The sequence below is a fragment of the Primulina eburnea genome, chromosome 15 (genome assembly GCF_022965805.1).
Source record: "Primulina eburnea isolate SZY01 chromosome 15, ASM2296580v1, whole genome shotgun sequence".
Classification (NCBI taxonomy): Eukaryota; Viridiplantae; Streptophyta; class Magnoliopsida; order Lamiales; family Gesneriaceae; genus Primulina; species Primulina eburnea.
This window is the reverse complement of record NC_133115.1, coordinates 6,284,368-6,305,312: the sequence shown is the minus strand read 5'-3', so window position 1 is coordinate 6,305,312 and position 20,945 is coordinate 6,284,368. Positions and strand designations below refer to the sequence as shown.

General features: G+C 35.4%; 1 protein-coding gene across 5 annotated transcripts; it reads right to left on the bottom strand.

The window, feature by feature from the left end:
- Nucleotides 1-13,599: 13,599 nt before the first annotated feature.
- Nucleotides 13,600-19,557, bottom strand: LOC140813719 (uncharacterized). Of its 5 annotated transcripts, none has more exons than XM_073172374.1 (10): nt 19,219-19,557; nt 17,223-18,115; nt 16,509-16,638; nt 15,956-16,407; nt 15,692-15,772; nt 15,486-15,584; nt 14,757-14,912; nt 14,502-14,588; nt 14,327-14,398; nt 13,600-14,109 (listed from the first exon to the last, which is right to left on the bottom strand). In XM_073172374.1, the coding sequence occupies exons 2-10, from the start codon at nt 18,042-18,044 to the stop codon at nt 13,804-13,806; spliced, it is 2,205 nt and encodes a 734-aa protein (XP_073028475.1). In that variant the 5' UTR covers nt 18,045-18,115; nt 19,219-19,557; the 3' UTR covers nt 13,600-13,803. The 5 variants fall into 5 exon arrangements, with proteins under 5 accessions (XP_073028475.1, XP_073028474.1, XP_073028476.1 ...); XM_073172373.1 differs by having other exon boundaries at nt 17,223-18,110; XM_073172375.1 differs by having other exon boundaries at nt 19,312-19,557.
- Nucleotides 19,558-20,945: the final 1,388 nt, after the last annotated feature.

Sequence of the window (20,945 nt, the reverse complement as noted above, 5' to 3'; positions counted from 1 at the left end):
AATCCATGCACAAATATGATGAAAGAATCAGCAGCATAGTAAACGAACTGAATACACTCTGAAAGGTGTATTCAAATTAAGAGGTAGCACTGAAAGTAGTCAGAGGTCTTCCCAAGTAATGGGATGTTAAGACCATGGCAATGCTAGAATCAAAGGACCTGAACAAGGTCAAACTTCATGATTTATTTGCTGATTTAAAAGCCTGCGAGTTTGAGTTGCAAACCATAAAAGGGGAACCTTCTACACCAGCTGCTACAACTGCCCTAACTACTGTCAAACTGGAACCAACTGGTTCATTTGACAAATATGCTGATCAGTTAAGTAATGACGCTATGTGTTGCGTATTTTCACTAACGCAAGTGTACGGTGTCAAGTTTTAGTACTGGTATGAGTACAGATATCGATCCCACGAGGAGTAATTATTTAAAACTGTATATTAAGTACCATAATTGACATAATTCAAATTTATTTAGAAATTCAAATAGATAGTTGATAATCAATTCAAAAAAATAACGAATCCTATTAACTTTTAGCAGCAGTTGAAATTCAGTGAGTAGATCAATCTATAGATATGATTTCGTCAGGTCTCCCCTATGCTAAATTAATATTGACTAACATATTATTAAATTGCATCATTTTAATACCCAAGAACTCGCAATTTTCCTATTCTCTTTTTCAAGTGATCAATAGAACTGTATTACCTATTACCGATTTTAATATGTCTATTCAAAATCACGTAACACGTAATAAATGCAACCAAGGTTCTCTTATGGATTCGTCAGAGTTATACGTCTTTTGCACGTTATAAACATCTGACGATGTGATTTCTCTTGTCCTAATTTCAGTCCCCTCTCTCGAGTGTTAGATCTTAATTATTTGATTAATCGAATTATGGTCAGTAATCCAAAAGCATAAAACAAGAAATCACAAATAACCACGATGACTTAATTCAATGAAAATTCAAAATATCAATAACATAGGTTCGCCACGACTACATCAATCTCTAGAAAATAAAATTAGTTCATACTCAAATCTAAATCGATACAAAACCTATTTGTAATCATTAAAAACGTAAAAGTAAAGAACCAAATTAGAAACATGTTGAGAAAAGATGAAGGCGCGCCTCTGTGTCCGGATTAAGCGTCTTCTGTCTCCGTTCTTCGCATTCTGTCCTCTGTTGGCTCTAGCTTTTTAGTCTCCTTTTGTGTTATGTCGGCTGTCGCTTTTCTCTTTTATTCCTTCCTTATAAAGCCCACGTCGAAACCTAAGAATTTCGGAAATCGCGTCACGCGCTAAACTCGCACATATGCACGGGCCCTTCTGTACGTGAGCTTCTTCTCTCGCGCATATGCGTGCCCAAGCTCTGCGCAAATGCGCGAGACTCTCTGTTTTGTGCGTTTGTATATGCGCGCCCTGAGTGGAGCATATGCGCCAGGCCCTCTGTTGTGTTTTGTCTTCGGTGTATCTCTCGCGCATATGCGCGCCTCTGAGCGGCGCATATGCGTGTGTCTCGCTGCTGCAAAGTTGGGCCATGCTCACAATTTTCTTCTAAACGTCATTTTCGCTCCTTCTCACGCTCATGCAGTAGCCTAACCTAGATTCCTGCAAGCACATCAAAGAAAAAAAAAGACGTGTAATTCTGCCCAAAAAAACTAACAATCTATATGAATTATAAGGATAATTTAAGTGCACAAAATGCACTTATCAAATCCTCCCAAACTTGAACTTTTGCTAGTCCCGAGCAAAAAATAACAATAAAAATAAGCTTCACTGAAGAAATAACACAAACAACTAAATTTAGGCATACACAAAAGTGATACTGGCCTCCGACTCATCTATTTCATGTAATTCACGATTACTCAAAAGTCACGTGCGTGTGTGCTATGTCAATGCTCATTTACCCAATCAACTGCTCAAATAGATTCACAACACTTACTAGCCTTATAAACTCAAAATATTTTCAGTTCAGTTTAATCCACACTTCATTAACATACAGATTCACTTACACAGATCACAAAGGGCTTTATTGGTAATTATTTGGTTCATAAGATCACTATGTCATTATTTGTCAAAAAGTTTGGAAGAATTATGAGAAGAAATCAAGAAAACTTTCAAAGACAATATCAGAGAAATAACTCCAAGAAAGAACCTAATGCTTGCTACAACTGTGGCAAAACTGGTCATTTTATTGCTGAATTTCCTAATCCAAAAAAGGACAGTTGAGGCTCAATTGAAAAGGGAAAGAAATCTTATGAGCACAAGAGAAGAACTAAGGATGACAAGAAATCATACAGAAAGAAGAATGAGGTGCTTCTAGCTGAGGAAAGCAATTCCAAATGGGCAAAATCTGACAGTGATGATTCAAAATCTGAGAGCTTGAGCTGCTCCAGTGATGATGATGAGGAGGTCAAGTGTCTAATGGCTGATGACACATAACTGGAGTCAATCAGTCAACAGGTATTTGACTTTAGTTCAACTGACTTCACACGAGATGAACTTATTTTTACACTTCATGATATGGTCAATGAGTATCACAAGCTTGCCCTATCATTTGAGAAGGCCATAGCAAAAAAAACTGATCCTAAAGACGATAAAACTGAAACTGATGAATTAGTTTATCTGTTGAGTCTTAAACGGGAGATTGCTGAGCTAAATGCTGAAATAAGCAAGAATCAATCTATGATTCAGGAGTTAATGCTTGAGAATTCAGAGAAAACTGAGCTTATTAAGCATGAAATAAATCATCTGTTGCACTAGCTGAAATACAAAATAAGCAAAAATCAGTTACTGATAAAACTGGTTTAGGGTTTAGGAACCAAGATGAAACTTTCACCAGTGATACTTCGCCAAAACTGAACATGGACAAAGAGAAATATATTCACTATGTAAAATCAGTTGTGGTACAAGAACAACCTGAGCCAAGTAAACAAGTTGTACAGCTTATTGAAATAAGAAAAATGCTAGAAGGTATGGTATTGGTTATAGCCCAAAAATTTCAACTGACCCACAAAGTCAGTCACCAAAAAGGTTTGACAATAAATACCTGAACTATTCAAATGGCTACTCCAATTACTATAACAACAATCCAGTTCAGAAAAAATATCGGCTGAACAACCAGTTGAACAAGGCTAAAGTTCATATTGCTTCATCTGCACAGTACACATCAAGCAGACACAAGCCGAGAAAAACTATTTGGAACACAGCAACTGGAAAGTCAGTTAGACTGATCCAAGTCTGGGTTCCTAAACAACTAATCAATTTATGATCCAAATAGATGTGGGTACCAAGATTATATATTGTGTGTGATTGCAGGTGACAGGTACACACAAATAATCAACCTGATATCTAGATAGTGGATGCTCGCATCATATGACAGGGGATGAAAGATTACTATCCCAACTGATCAAATACACTGGTCCAAACATCAGTTTTGGAGACAACTCCAAAGGTAAAACTGTGGGTAAGGTTAAGCTCATCCATGATAATTTTACTATCAAAGACGTTTTACTAGTTGAGAATTTGAAGTATAACTTGATTATCATCAGTTAGTTATGCGACAATAAATTCTCAGTTCAGTTCGAAAAACACACTTGTTCAGTTAGAGACTCAACTGATGAGGTCATCCTAAATGGCAATCGTTGTGGAAATACCTTTAAAGTCAGTTGGACTGATCAACCTTAAGCACTAGTTTGTTTTATAGCTTCCAAATTTTCTAAAAACTGGTTGTGGAATAAGAGGTTGAACCACCTAAACTTTAAGTCTATTGCTTATCTGAGTAACCATGATCTTGTGATTCGTTTGCCCAAAATAGATTTTTCAAAAGATAAAATTTGTTCAGCATGTCAGTTTGGTAAGCAAGTAAGATCTTCATTTAAAAAGAAGGGTTGTAAATCATCTTCTCGATACTTAGAACTGCTATATTTGGATCTTTTGGTCCTATACCAGTCATGAGCTTAGGGGGAATGAAATACACCTTAGTAGTCGTGGATGATTTTTCAAGATTTACTTGGGTTATCTTTCTTAAATCCAAAGACCAAACTGATGCACAACTGATTAAACTTTTCAAAAGACTATTAAATGAAAAATCGGTTGGGATTGATCGAATAAGGTTTAATCGAGGGACTGAATTCATCAATCAAATCTTTCAAATTTTTTAGAAAATACTGGGATCAAGCATGAGCTCTGAGCAGCAAGAACTCCTCAGCAAAATGGTGTAGCTGAGAGAAGAAATCAGACCCTTAAAAAAGCTGCTAGAATAATGCTTGCCGATTCTGGTATTTCTCAGAGGTTTTGAGCAGAAGCAGTAAACATTTTATGTTGCACTCAGAACTGATCAATGATTAATAAGAATCAATTGAAAACACCATATGAGATCTGGAATGGACGCAAAAGTGTGGTTTCTTATTTCAAAATATTCGACTGCAGATATTGTATCCTTGATAATGACAAAAATCATTTAAAAGCTTTTGATGCTAACTCTGCAGAGGGAATAATTTTTGGGTATTCATCAGGTAGTAAAGCTTACAGAGTTTTTAACAAATGCACTTTAAATGTAGAAGAGTCTATTCATGTTGTATTTGATGAATCTGTGTCAACTGATAATCCAACGTATCCAGTTGAGCTAGTTGATCACTTTACAAATATTAGTTTGGAGGATGATAATGAAGAAGAGAATCAAATTAATCAAAATATCCTTCAAACACCAGAATCAGAAGTGCTGGATCAATGAGTTGAACAAGAAATTATTACTGATAATCAGTTGGTGGAGCAAAATGATAATAATCAGTTACCAACTGATACGACATCAACTGAAACTGAAGAACATATTCAGTTTCCAACCGAAACAATTGCTGATATGGATGCAGCAAATACTGAGTACATATGGAAGAACTCACATCCACAAGAATTAGTAATAGGTAATCCATATGATCCGGTAAGAACTCGCAATCAAATATTTAATTTATTTATTCATTCAGCTTTCGTTTCCCAACTGGAACCGAAGAAAACTGATGAAGCTCTTGCTGATCCTAACTGGATAAATGCCATGCAAGAAGAGATAAATTAGTTTACCCATAACAATGTCTGGAACTTAGTTCCAAGACTAGTTTCTAAAACCATTATAGGTACAAAGTGATTAAACCATTAAAGGTACAAAGTGATTATACAGAAAAAAACTGAACAAACATGGTTCAGTTGTGCGCAACAAAGCGAGGCTTGTAGTACAAAGATATAGGCAAAATGAACGAATATATTACGATGAAACTTATGCACCAGTTGCAAGACTGATAGCAATCAGAATGATCATGATTTTACTGTTAGATCTGTTGATAAGACTCTGTTCAAATTTTCAAAGAATGATCACATTTTACTTGTACAAATATATGTTGATATTATTTTTGGGTCAACTAACCCCAAATTATGTGAAAAATTTGCCAAATTAATGCAGGAAAGATGAGTATGATGGGTGAACTGACATTTTTTCTCGGTCTGCAAGTGAAGAAACTGGAAACTGATACTTTTTCAGTCAGACCAAATATACGAAGGAATTGCTTAAGAAATTTGGTATGGAGACATGTTCAGCTGCAAGTACTCTCATGAGTTCATCAATCAAACTTGACAATGATCAAGGGGCAATATCAATTGAGACGACACTTTACAGAATTTTAATAGGTTCATTATTGTACCTAACTGCTAGTCATCCTGATATTGTATTTGCTGTTTGTATGTGTGCTAGATTTCAGGCAGATCCCAAGCAATCACATTTTTCAGCTGTCAAATACATTTTAAAATATCTTAAAGGCACACAAAATGTGGGCTTATGGTATGCTAAGGATTCTTCTTTCAATTTATTTGGATATTCATATGCAAATTATGCAGGATGTAATCTAGATCGTAAGAGAACCAGTGGATCATGTCATTTTCTAGGAGGCAAACTGATTTCATGGTTCAGCAACCATAGTAACTTCCACAACTGAAGCAGAATATCTTGCTACTATATTGCTGTTGGAAGCTACTGTGCACAACTGATCTGGATTTAGCAACAACTGAAGGAATATGGAATCATTGCAAAAGAATCACCAATATTTTATGATAATACAAGCACGATTGAAATTACATACAATCCAGTTCTTCACTCTAGGACCAAGCATATCGATGTCAGACATCACTTCATCAGAGATCATGCTCTCAAGAAAGAAATAATGCTGGAATACATACCAACTGAACAACAAGCAGCTGACATCTTCACCAAACCGTTACCCGAGACTAAGTTTTTTCATTTTCGCAATATTCTTGGTTTAATTAATTTGTCTTAATTATATCAATAATAATGTTATTATGACAGTTTTTGTTAATTTTTATTCAGTTAGTCAAATATTAGTTAATAACTACTTAGTTAGCCATTATCAGTTAGGTAACTGTTTGTCAACTGATATCAGTTCATATGCAGATAAGGAAAAAAGAATGAATCGAAACAACAATTTTATTGATAAAATCTTTCACATATTACACGATTCAGTTCTCTTTCTACGACATCTTGCCAAGAGAACATCCAATTAGATGCTTTACAGGAAATTCTTCTGCAGTCTTTCGAGAAGATAATCTTCTCCAGCGAGCTTTTCCCTGCATCAGCATCAACTCCAACAAACCTTCATCAGTAGCAAGATCTGCACTGTGGATCACATCGATGCGTTTCTTATACTTGATCTCGGTTGCCCTCTGTTTATCACTAGCAACCAACCCATCTCGCGGAATAGCCTGGAGGTCTTGTACTTTTGGAGGTCTTGTACTTTTGTCCAGGTGGACATGACTTTCTCAAGGACGTAACTCTCCATGCTTCCTTCTGTTCCTCCAGACGGAGAAGTGTTGCTGGAGAATGAGGGTTGTTGGAACTACTTCCTCTATCCATCTCTATCCATCTGTGTTTAATTGTCGTTGTTATCATCTAATGACAATGGTCTTATTTATAGACAGTTGTTTGAAGATATAAGAAGAAGAAGAAGAGACATCAGTTAACAGAATGCACTTAACTGATCCAGACTAAGTTCCTTCTATCCTTTTGTTTATATGCATTTATTAATGGGGGAATATTGACTTAAATGGTTAACTGATAAGACAATAGTCAGTTGGTCTTCAACTGAATTGACTCAGTTTTAAATGATCACTCAGTTATTGACCTAACTGATATTATCCAATAGGTTAACTAATTAATCGATAAATATTCCATAAGAAAGGATGTGACTGAGAATTACAGATTTAATTGATGTCTTTCAATGAATAGTGTTTTAAAACGTGGCCACATGTAGCCCATTTAAATTTTACACACGTTTTCATCGCACGTACACACGTTTTTATTCAATTTATCTTGAAATAACACGTGTTCAAAGATTTGAACAGTCACATACATATGTACTTGTTTCTGCCTCATTTCAGTTTTTCTTTACGCGTATTTCAATCTATAGAGCAATACGTAGAACTTTATCTCTCGCAGATAACCAATCTTTTAGCAATAACAAATCAAGTTCCGGCATACATGTTGAACGCAATGGCAATTGATTTTGATTCAGTCCTGTCTGTCTAGGATGAGAATATCAAGAATGTGTTTCTCAAACAGGAGGTTGCTGGACTGAAGACATTTCTGCAACTATCTTCCTAAGAAATTTATCCAAAAGAGATTCAGGATCTCTATGCCAATGGATTTATCTCTGCTGATGGCAACATCACTACCACCGTCAACAATCAGTTGTTGAGAATCGAAAAAGACTTCAGCAACATCTTTCAGATGCCTACTGATAGACTGTCAAATATCTCTGAGGTGAAAACTTTTGATGTCGAGGAGATGCAAACTCTTCTATCTGCTAATGGACGGAAAATCAAGGTTTCCGATCCCAAGAAAGAACTGAAGTAAAAAATCTAGTTACCTGCTGACATCGTGGCCAAAGGGCTACTCGCCAAAGCAGGATCTTTTGCTGCTCTCACAATGGAGAAATTTCAAGTTATGACTGCTATCATGACTGGAAAAAGACTGCAATGGAAAGGTATCATCTTCAACCTTCTCAAAAACATGTTTCAGTCATCAAAACAATCAAAGGGATTTTTAGTGCCGCTCAGCTATTTGCTGAAAAGCAAGGGTTTGGTGGGTAACTCCTCTAAGAGGTCATCCAAGTTCAAAATCATTAATGTCAAGAGTGTTCAGCTGCCAAAGCTCAAGCTGGACATTTCTCCTGAACAGTTCATCAAGGTGAAAAAGAAGATTGGGACGCCAGAGGCTCCCAAATAAGTTAAGAAAGCGAAGAAGACAGTTCAGAAGAAGACAATCAAATGCAATCTGATTGTCAGTGAAACTAATTCTGAGAAGAATCTCTCTCCTAAAATCTCCAAGAAGCCCAGAACTCTCAAGACAAAACCAGCAATCGTTCTAAGCACCATCCCAACTGACAGGCTGATACAATCTGGAGCTGAACAACTGATCAAGGCTACTCCTTTGCGGGCAATATCAGTTAAATATTTAACTGAAGATCAGTTACCTTCTCCTGCTGCTCAACTCAAGAAGACTATCACCGAATCTGGTGATAAGAAGAAACTTGCTGGAGTTAAAGCTCCACTGATCACTATCTCTGGCCCAACTTCTTTGTCATTTTCCAGACCTAAAGGGGTAGTGATTAGAGAAATGATTGATGCAGCTAGATCAGGATTGGGTATTCATCATGTTCTGACTGACTCAAAGGGCAAGGAAAAGATGACAGATGAGCCCAGACCCACAAACACAATTCAAACCCATATTGACCTAATCTGGAAAGAGTTCAATGAATTTTCTGAGACTAAGCTAAAGGCTTATGATGAATGGGTCAGGTTTAGGACTGAAGTGTTTGCCAGGCAACTACAGAAGAAATCAGTTTTGAAGAAATGTATTGCCCTGGAAACTATAGTCCTGAAAATGGTCAAAGCGGCTTCAATGGTTCAAGCTTTGCAGAGGAAGAATTACTTCTTTGATCAAGTACATGCAAAGAAGTTAAGACAAATGGTTGTTCAGCTACGCCAAAATTATGATCCCACTAGTCCAACTACCTTTAATGATAAAGCAATTCATGATCAACTGAACTCGATCTTATATCACTGCAGATGGAAATTTAAACATTGGGAACTGGATAAAGAACTCGTTATTCCAGCAGATTCCCGCAATCTCTCATTAGAAGAGCAAGATGAACATTCAGTTCAACCACAAGAACCATCCCAGGAACCAGTTGCTGAATCTTCTGAGCAAGTAACTGCTCTTTATTTAAGGGATGCGCAACCGTCACCTTCTACTCCTTAATCCTCAACTGCAGAACTTCAACTATATACTGATGCTGAATTATCATTAGCGAACATCGATGAAATTATTAAATCCGTTGCCTCTGATATTCAGCTGACTACTACAGAAGCAGTTGAAGAACAAATCACAACTAAAGAACCAGCCTCACAGGCTATTCTTCAACCGACTGAAGAGCTAGTTCAGTCGAATGCCACGACTGAACAAGCAGTTATTATAGAAACTGAAGAACCAGTTCAGTCATCTGCCATGACTGAACAAACAATAACTGAATAGGCTCAGCTGCACTTGATACAATCTGAAGAGGTGCCAGCTGAAAAGCCAACCATAGGTTTAGTTGTTCCAACAACTAAAGAACCAATTTCTGAATCAGTTGTTCCAACAACTGAAGAACAAATTTCTGAATCAGCTGAGCAACCAACTAAAGAACCAGCTACTGTTTCAGCTTATCAACAAACTACAGAGCCTTCAAGTTCCACTGCTGTTCCGAATCTCTATTCTCCTCCACAACTTCAGCAGGAAGTTATACCAGACGATATTTCAGAAATGGTTACTCTTGAAACTGAAACAATTGATAGGGCCTTGGTGGTTTTTAATCAAGAAAACAGGGAGCAGGAACCAGAAAATTCTGAAGCCATGTCTCCTGATATATCAATAGCAACTGAATCAATGTTCGAAGAGATTCAGGCCATTCGGACCAATCTTGTCGGTGAAATGACTTTCATTTCTGACATCAAGTCAATCCAATTTCTGCACACTATATAGCTCGACTCTGTAAAGGAGAACACTATGGGAAGACTACAGCAACTCAAAAAGGATGTAACTTCACTATTTTTCCAAATGGAAGAACGTCGAAAAGACAGAGCGACAGCTGAAGCACGCTTCCAACTCAAGCCTTGGTTACAAGACGCCTTGATTTTTTGGAAAACACTGTTTCAAAAAGAATGGATTTGTTGCAAGAAATCCTGATGAATGCAGTATCAAACCTCTCCTCGGATGTTTTTATGTTATCCAAAAAGGTTGATGGGTTTGACAAAAAAGGGAAGAAGAAGGAAAGATCAATTGGAGCAATCTACAAAGGTGATCAGAAAGAAATAGAAGATATTTGGCAGATTTTTGAAGATTATTTTAGTCAGTTAGAATATTACTTTATTCTTTTATTCTTTGTACAAATCTGTACATTGAAAGAGTTGTCAATAAAAGGTTATTTTATCTACAATGAGTTCAATTGATCAGTTCATATTTTCTAAGTTTTGTCAAAAACCAAAAAGAGGGAAATGGTTGGAAACTGAATTTCGGAAGTTTGACAAACTGAGCGTTTAATAGATTAAACTAACTGATCTAGAAGACTGATAGAAAACGATCTAAAATACGCAAGCTATCGGTTGCCAGTAACTAAAGATTAGTACGCAGACTTTCAAAGGCAACTGAACTAGCAAACTGAACTACGCAGACAACTGACTGATCAGTTGGAACTGATCAGTTACTACAATTAGTCGTGAGCTTATCAGCTACATCCTATCAACTGATCTTTCAGCAGTACACGTCACAGTTAAGGAAAAAGACGTTCAACCGACAACTATACAAAAGCTAAATGCAACAAGTAGTGGGATCGCCGCATTTCAGAAAAATTGCAGTGTACGACTGTCAGAAGTATGTTGACGTAGCAAACAATGGATAGAAAGTTTCATATCGTATTTAATATTACCATTGGAGACAAAGCCTATAAATAGCATAGAAGAGTAGCTGAGAAACTCTCTGAATCTTACTTTACGAATCAATCTGATCGATATACTATCAACTGAGCTGTTACTCTGCTGAAATCTTTGCAAACTTCAAAGCTCACGCTTATTAAATACGTTGATAGTATTCAAGGCTATACTTCAAACTTACAAGCACAAACTGTTATCATCATAATACTTGATCTTGAAGAGATCAGTTGTGCTAAATTATTTCAGTCAAGTGAGTACTGTAATCTGTTTTGTAACTAAGAGTTTCAGTATGGCATTGTTAAGTCCAAAACTGAAGTGAGTCTGTACAACTCTTTGTATCGATCAAAGTCTTTTAGTGAATATCATATCTTCGTTATAGAAGGGGTGACGTAGGAGTGTTTGAAATCTCCGAAGATCCATAAAATCTTGTGTCTTCTTATTTCAGTTTTATTCTATCTGTCAATCAGTTTATTTCCGCACATTTATTGTTAACTGATTGATATCGACTTACAAGATTCTCGAGTATCAGTTTATCACTAAACTGACTCATCAAAAGAGAAAAAGTTGTGAAAATTGTTAGTGTTTATTTAACTCCCCTTCTAAACACTCTTACACCTCTCTCCGATCCTATCAAAGAGAAATATATTCTCATTCCATCAAAGTCAACCTAAAGCATCACCTAACATACTTAATTAAAACCCACTGGCTAAACTATTTAAAGAAATTTGAAAATTTTGACACAAAATATGATAAATTTATTTTAAGTTGTGAAAAAGTAGTAGTAAAGAAACAGTTAGAGAAACAAAAGATTAAAGTCCAAATAATTTTTTATTAAAATATGTAAAAGACATATGCAAAGCAAATAATGATAAATGGTCCAAAATTCGGGTAGTTTTGACTTTACTCATGTCTAATTAAAACAGACAATTACACCAAAAGTTAGTTACTCTAAGTATCTCAAATTTAATAATATAGCATAGATATATATATATATATATAATTATAATAATAATTATTATTATTATTATTATATAGTACATCGATGATCGTGTTGTGTGCTTGGATAATATTTTTTATAATTTATCTGATTTATATTTAATTGGTGAACAAAATGTAATTATAAAAAAATAGTGAGGTCTATATTGCAATTTTGACATATGAAAAAAAAAAAATAGGAAAAAAAACTCAAGTAAAAATTGAACTTGAAACTTGATGCTTAGGAAACAAAGACTATATCAGCTTAGTTACATATGAATTGCATTAAAATTTTGATACTCTATTAATATATATAATTATTAAAATAGATCATGACATCAAAAGTTAGTTATTTTAAATGTCACAAACATAATAATATAGCATATATTAAAAGATATATATTTACAATTCCAAATATCATCAAATTTTCTTTATTCTATATTATCAAATACTGTTCATACACTTATATTGTGGGTTTCACACAGATTAGTCAGAGTTATCAAGAGAAAGGTTGAAACTTTAGTTACACGAATCATGAAATAGAGTAGGTGTTCTTGTTTGTAACGGATCATAGAAAGTAGGATGACAATTTTTTGAGAAACCTAATAATTAATTGGAAAAAAAATTCCATTAATTTATCTGATTTAAATCATTAAAATTTCAAAGTTTAGTTTCATTATAATGATTTTCAACTTTCGTCTTTTTGTCCAATTGGTAACATGACGCTAGAAAAATCAACAGTTTTCAGTCTTACTAATGATTTTCAGTATCATGACGATATTTTTTGATGTCATATCAACACTATATAAAAATAAAACTCAAAGGAAAAAATAAAATTAAAATTATTGCATCGTAACCAAAATTAAAAGTGGACCAAACCAAAATAGAGAAATTAGTGAAAAAAAGTTATTTTTCCCAACTAATTTAACAAAGTTTTTTTAGAGTTAATTGCTGATATACAAATTATCTCAATCTTATTTTTTTAAGAACAATCTTACCTGAATTACAAAAAGCATTACAAAACGTAGTAAATTTTAAAAATAAATAAAAATTATTATATTTTGAAATATCTGTTCTAATTAATTATAAGGAAATATTAGAAAAATCTTCTGTAAAAATTTTAGTTTCACTATAATTTCTAGATTTTTTTTAAAACAAAAATCGCCTGATAACAAAACCATTTAATTTATACGACATTTGTATCTTTTCATGTGCCAAGTGCTATTCAGAGTTGAGCATATTGACTTTTGGAGATAGATTTAGCAAAAAACAGAAAAAAGAACTTGAAAATTTTATGAGAAATATAACATGGATTGTAACTTGAGTACGGGGAAGAACTAATCCAGTATCATTCTTGGTGCCCTTGTAATGTTTTCTTTCCATTCTTACGATTCCTGCTACCACTGCATCGCTCAGAATCACGATATTGAGGCATCTTTCATGTGAAACAAATGTCGTGTTTGACTCGAGTTTTAAAATAACTATAATATCGTCTATCAATTATCGAATCATTCGTCATCTCGTCCGATAGAGTAAGGAAATTTTGGAAGCAAAATCACCACTAGTGGTGGCATCCAATTTCATTTTTCACCAAAACTTGGGTTGATTTTCATAGGAGAATCATCCGAAATAGGATCTTGGGAAAACCCATTACTTTCAAGGATGAAATCTCAAGGGTTTAAATGTTCTCAATATACAGTTAGTTCGCAATAGTTAAATTACCCTTGGCATTCAGTCATATTTTGCTAACAAATATTTCTATTTTGTATTTGCAGGCAACCGCTTGCCACTAGGCTCTATATATGCTCACCTTTGCTTCTTTCCCTTCTTCCTCTTGTTATTATTGTTGCTACTGCTTCCACCGGCACTGTTGGGGCTAAAGCCAGATGGGTTCTCGGATGTGGCGCCGGAGACATTTTCGAACATGCCACATTGCATAGCATTTTGTAACCATTCGAAAAATTCCTCCTCGGATATCGTCTCTTCTGTATGAGGTCCGGGAATCCCACCCCTTTGCCCTGAATTAGTTCCTCTTGTGCGCCCATTTCTTGTAACCGCGTTGGTGTTCACTTGAAATGTGGGCTTGTGGGCATTGGCGGTACACCTCATTCCCTGAATCAATACGGAACAAAATGCTGAATAGAGATGAATCACATGAACTGAATAATAGTTCAAATATCAAATTCCATTAGAACAGGGACGTGAATGAAAACACGCCCTCAAATTTGATAGATTTACCAGTTCTTTATTCCCGTTTAGAAACCATACACTTTAACGACACAGAAAAAGCGTGTGATATGTACTTTTACAGCCAATAGAAAATAGTTACCTGACAATGGTACCATTCAGTAGCATCATACACCTTTCCAGCAGCACATACATAAGCAGAGGGAGTGTCTACCTGAGAATTTTTAATATATAAGTTGATAGCATGAGAAGAGAATTATTTTCTGGGCGTTGTTACTAAAAAATGCAGCATCAAAATCTCTTCTTTCAGTGCATACCTTCTGCAGCATTCCGAAGAACAAGGGCTGTGAAGACTGCTCGACCCATCCATCCCCATCTTTAGCTGGATGAAAATCTTGGCATTCCTTAAAACGAGTATAGCAGAACCAAAATCAGAATCCCCATAACAGATAGCATCATTGACAAAAAGAAAAAGTCCATAACAAAAAGAAAGACCAAGTCTCTCTTCGAAGTTCGAACACTTTTCACCTTGAAACAGTTTTTATTTGACATTCAAAAGACGAGTGAAAAACCTGGCACCATCTTGCTCTGGATTTTAATTTCTTCGTATGAACCCAGATGTGGAAAAGGCTACATTTTTTGCATGCAATTCGTCTCGACTCTCCCGTTGGGTCATCACCATCTTCAGTACGCGCAAAGTTTGAGGTAAACAAGCCACGCCTTTTATTCTGAAAAAAAAAAATCAAAGATCAAGCAAAGTAATAAGCTAGTAGCATTACTTATAGCTTATATTTAGTAAGCTGGACGACTATGTGTTAGGGACTTGGGTGTATTGAGCCTTACTGAACTGGGCCAACTATATGTCTAGTTAGTAAGAGAATTTTAGAGGTATTAACTTGGGAAATGGGGAAGGGAATATAAGAGGAAGTTGGTTTGAGTGGGGAAGGCAGTTTTTTCTGTCTTGAGTGTGTTACTAGCTTAGGCTAGGGAAAATACTAGCAATAGGGTAGGGTTTGTATACATAGTTTATCTTTGGGAATAGTTTACATTCAAATTGCAATATAATTCCATTTCTTTTCACACAAAATAGATATAAACCACCGAAGTAATAAATAGTAATTACAGTAACTGTAAGAATGCGAGAACTAGACAGTAATTACAGTGTAACTGTAAGAATGCGAGAACTAGACATTCTTGGAGGATCCTAATAACCACAAAATATTTGATGTGCCAAGCAGTGAATAAATGGAGATTTCCAATAGAAGTTGCATGTGAATAAAAGCGAAGGGGAAAGCTCAAACCTCATGAGAAGCATTTTGAAATTTGCGGAAATAATTAAGCAGCTCTTCCCTTCTTAATTCATCATCATATTCTTTACGCTTGAAGGAATCGAGCAAAACCTAAGAAAAAAGTCGCACCCAAAATATTTATTAATCAGCATCATCAAAGCTCTATATATAGAAAAATAGAACAGACAGATTAAAAGAATGGAGACATAGAGAAATACCTCATAAGCATTCTGAAGTTTCTTGAAAGCTTCAGCAGACTTTTCATCACCCATATTTTTATCGGGATGAACAAGCATTGCCTGAACCAAAAAATGTAGTCAACTGAAAAACATTTTTATCTGTTATTAGCCTTTAAGCCTAGCATATTCTAGTTCTTCGTTAATGTACAGTAATAGGCACATCATAACTGGTTAATACTCTAAACTGCTTACAAGATTATAATGATGAAAAACTATCACACACTACAGATATCTAGTATTTACCTTTTTCCTATATTCCTTCTTTATAGCCAAAACATCTATATTTTCAAATCGTGACAATCCCAATGCTGAGTAATGATCTGTGCATTTCAGCAACCTTACAACTTCATCTTCAGATGTCATTTCAAAATCGGATCCACTGGTTGAAGGTACCCCTGGGCTACTATCAGGCGGACCAGTAGTACTGGTTTCGGAGTATGAAGCATGTTGGAACTCGTTAGGATGAAAGCTTGGTTGTCCTCGCATCCCGGTAGCCTGCTCTGGTGAACTGTTTGGTGTTCTTTGCTCATTTATGATACTCCTCAGGAAAAATAGCAGAGCATCACTTGATATAAATGATAAGTTCATAGCCAAAACTAACCCCAGCCATCCAACATAAGTGAAGGCACAATACACGGAATACACAGTCATAATAAAAAGTGCGATCCGATCATGACTTAGTATGAATGCCAATCCTGCATTTTCACGATTCACCAATCTCAATTCGCAGTGTCACGATACTAAAAACCAGAAGCTTTCTAAAGAGAAATATACTGATAATTACGAAAACGGTCACCTCCAAGGAAGATGACAAGTCCTGTAGTCCAAAAGCTTCCATAAAACCACAGGATAACCGTTCCAACAATGCCGATAAAAACAACAGCAAGCATGAGGCCGAGAAATAATCCAATAGCCGCAGCTACCGCCTGCAATAAAAATTTAAATAAGAAAGTTCACAACTTAAAATAAATACTGCTTTATAATTAGAGAAATGTGGTGATGTTTTGCTAGGATATCTGGCGATCGAAATCAAGGTAAACATGGTCGTAACAACAAGAAAAATCTGGCTTGAATATAAAAAACTCTATAAATAGTTAATTGCTTGATGAAAAATGAAAATTGCCCATAAATTTGGTGTTTCAATAAGACCAAGTGTATAAAAACTATAGATGACGATAATGATGTCAGATATTTAAATTGTATAGTTACCAAAACACTATGTCTCTGAATTGTGGGGCCTCATAGGTAGCTAAACAAGGTAGCGGGTTGCAGCCCAATAGTTACATTCCAAAGCAACATACATCACTGTTGAGGTACGCCCCATAATTAGGGTAACTTATAGAGATGAAATGGAAGCGGAAGTTACACACAGACCATTCTCAGATACACATGAAATAATATATGTTGTACACAAGAGACAACTTTAGAAGGTCAATTTTGAAATCACTTAGCTACACTATTGCATGACAAAAAGGCATTCAATTACGAAGAAGGGGAGACCATGACTCACCAGTACCATCAGAAACTTGCCAATTCCAGCCATTGCAATTACTGAAAGTGCGCTACACCAAACAATTGAGAAAAATGATGTTGTCCCCATGCGCAGGAAGGAATCAAAGCCCCTTAATGTACAGTCCAACCAAACCATGAACAGGAGAAGTATTATCTTTCCAAAATGTTTAATCCACCTGAACACAACAGGTTGTGCATGCTGAATCTTCACTTGGACATGATCACGAGCTTTTAGGATATTAGCTTTAAGAATGACAAAAGAAGGCTTGCTCCTCTCTAACCATTCGGCAGATTTCCTTGCTACAGAAAATACGACTGTCCTCAGAAATTTAAAAATGACTGTTTGGGGAAACTCCGCATTGTCCAGTCCACCATTCATATGGAGTCCATTAGGTAAGTTACCCGAACTATTCGTACCATTTGAATGGCAAATATCGTCAGAAGACATGTATTCGTCTCTTGTTTTTGAAGTATCCTCTATGTGTTCATCAGTCTTGCCTGCTTCAGTACTCTCTTTAGAAGGTAGACTTTGGTCTCTCACCGTCTCGTCTGCATCCTTTCTTTCTTTTCTTTGAGATTTCTTAGATTTTTTTTTACTTGTTTTTACAAATTGTGTACGATCAGGATCGTCGATGCTGTCCTCACAAGATACTAAATGGCATTCATTTGTAGGTCCTTCGCCCAGAGTAACCTTTTCCCCTTTGGCGTCACCACTTTCTTCCGTTGTCAAAGGCACAGTTCCAGGACCTGAAACTGCTCTCTTATGATTTGTCGAGCGCTGATCAAACCCATTCCTTTGCTGGCTTCCCTTTTTAGCCATCACGTGCAGTCTGCTCTCTTATGGTAAATTAAGCTTCGCTCATGGATAATGTTGTGTTAACACGACCTGTCCTGAGACAAAAATAAAATTTTTATACATACAAAAAGGTAAGCTATAAAGAATAGCTGAAATAAATAATCGACCTAGCGTTCAGCCAAATACGTAAAACACGCAATTGCCAACCAAAATGATCACTCATAGTAATTTCCCAACAGAAAATCGGGTCACGACATGGACATAAAATACACAAGCCGATATTCATTGAGAAAAAAGGTTTAACTTTGATATCTGATCATAACTATTTACTGGAGCATGGGTAATGCTAAATCACATGTACTTTGTAAGGGATATGACAGCACCACAAAGCGAACACTCAATCACCGACCATAACAAAAGAAAACAATTTTTCTACCAAGAATTGCACAAAATGATGGTTCCTTGCTCATGAAGCAGTCCATGTTTTCTTCAAGACGTCACAATTAACCCAGAACAATTACAACTATGGTATTCAGAAATACATGGATAAAACTGATAAAAACATTTTGGTTGATTTTATAATTAGTTGTGATATCTAATATTCTAAATAACAGGCAAAGAGATCAAAATATTGATGAGACATCAAATCTCAAGAACAAACACAAAAACAATCAAATGTTAAGGCCTAAATCCACCTCAGTCACAAGGGTGTTAAAATCAGTCAATCGCAAACACCAAAATGGTTCAAGTACACCTCTCTTACGCCAACACATTTCATTACAGCAACAAAGATAAAATTTTCAACGTTCGCCAGCATGTGCAATATCCAGACAACTCATTATTTCCCCCTCAATTTACCATGTTCATCACATAAGTTCTTTGAATTTTCAATAGATATTAACGTCAACAAAATTTACACCAGTAAAATTTCTGGGGCAGGCTTCAAGTTACGGCAGTAGACACGAAAAAAGGAATAAATACACATAATTAATCTCAGTTTCAGAACTCCAAAACCCAAATCTTTGGGGATTCTTCGAAATCCTAAAATCCTCAACAGCACCACCGATTGTTAAGCGAAAAAATAACAAAAACTAAAACCCCATGAGCCTGAAGCTGTTACCAACCACGAACTATTGAAAATCTAGGAACATCGAACAAGGAAAATAATAGAAAGATTCAGATAAAAAGAAAAACCCACCAACAGAAGATGACGAAAATGGTTGCCACGAAATAGAAGAAAGCAGGAGAATCATACGATGGGGAAAATAGGCAAAATCAATAAACTTTTTACAGTGTCCAATGAGAAAAAACGCAACCCACGAGCAACCATAGGCAGCAGCCCTCCATCTCTTCTAGAGAAATGGCTTCTCTCTCTTCCGGTTCTTGGTGGGACCCACGCAAAGACGGAAACCTCAGCAAACCCTCCAGCAAATGAAACTGCCAGCCAGCCAGCCAAAGATTTCTTCAAAACCTAGCCACTACAATTTCTTGTGTTTTATTTTCTTCTTGTTCACCTTTTTTCGGTCTCATTTATCCTAATTATCCATTCCAATATATTGTAAGAGAACACAATATATATTAATTATATGGTTATAAAATAATTCAATTATACCTTATATCATTGCCTGAGAGTAATTAATTTGATATCTTGAAATAATGAATTTTCTTTATTCAAAAACTTTCCTCGCACTATTATTTTTTGCGAGAAAATCATAAAACTTGTTCTTATCGTTGGTCAAAAAAATTTCGAAAAGTTATTTTTTGAAAGAAAAAATATTCGGTTACTATTATTTTTTGCGAGAAAATCATAAAACTTGTTCTTATCGTTGGTCAAAAAAATTTCGAAAAGTTATTTTTTGAAAGAAAAAATATTCGGTTTGATTTAATTTGTTTTAATAAGAAAATTCGGTCAGCTTCATTGATCCTAAAAAAAGTTCGGTCAATTCGATTATAATCCATTGAATGCACTTTAAAATATTTAGTAATTTTGTAAGTAAGGTCTTAATTTGAGAATGCTTGTGGCGAAAGAGTGGATGGCTAGGAGGAGTCTTGTCCTGTTGTATTCTCATGTATGTATAACATTGTCATAACTTTTGATGTTTCAGACCTCATTCAAAAGTCTACGCTATAAAATGTTCTTTTGTTTTAGAGCAGGTCTCATGTGAGACCGTCTCACGAATCATAATCTGTGAGACGGATCAACCCTATCCATATTCACAATAAAAAGTAATACTTTTAGCATAAAAAATAATACTTTTAGCATAAAAAGTAATACTTTTGCAAGAGATCCGTCTCACATATACGACCCGTGAGACCGGCTCACACAAATTTTTGCCTTTGTTTTAATATTCTCGATGCTCTCACTTAAACAAAGAAAATATTTTGCTACATTTTCAAACTATATTCTGGTGTAAAGTAAATATTTCCAGCCACAGTTTAACAATAAGAAATGTGTTGTTTTTAGCTGAATAATGAGTTAATGTATATCCTGGACTTGTGAAAACAAGTTTAATTCTATCCATGTGACTTGTTACGATAAGATAATATGTAGGGATGGCAATGTCCTCCGAACCCGTTGGAGGATCCGATATCCGACCCGAATAAAAGAGGGTATGGAGAGATTTTTAGACTCGATTAAATAATTGTGTAATCGGGTATAGGGATTTTTGGGTATGGAGGCGGGTATGATATAATCCGATCCACACCCGACCCGAATATCTGTTTAAATCAATATATATATATATGTGTATATATAGTAGTTATATTTATTTATATTAAATATTCATTTTCTCAAATCCAAGTTAATCGATACTTTTTCTTTTCTCTTCCTTTTCACTTTCACTTTTACGTTTCAAGGTTTTACCACTCTTTTATTTTTCATTCAATTTATCATCTTCTCCATTGGTAAGTTTATTTCATGTTTGA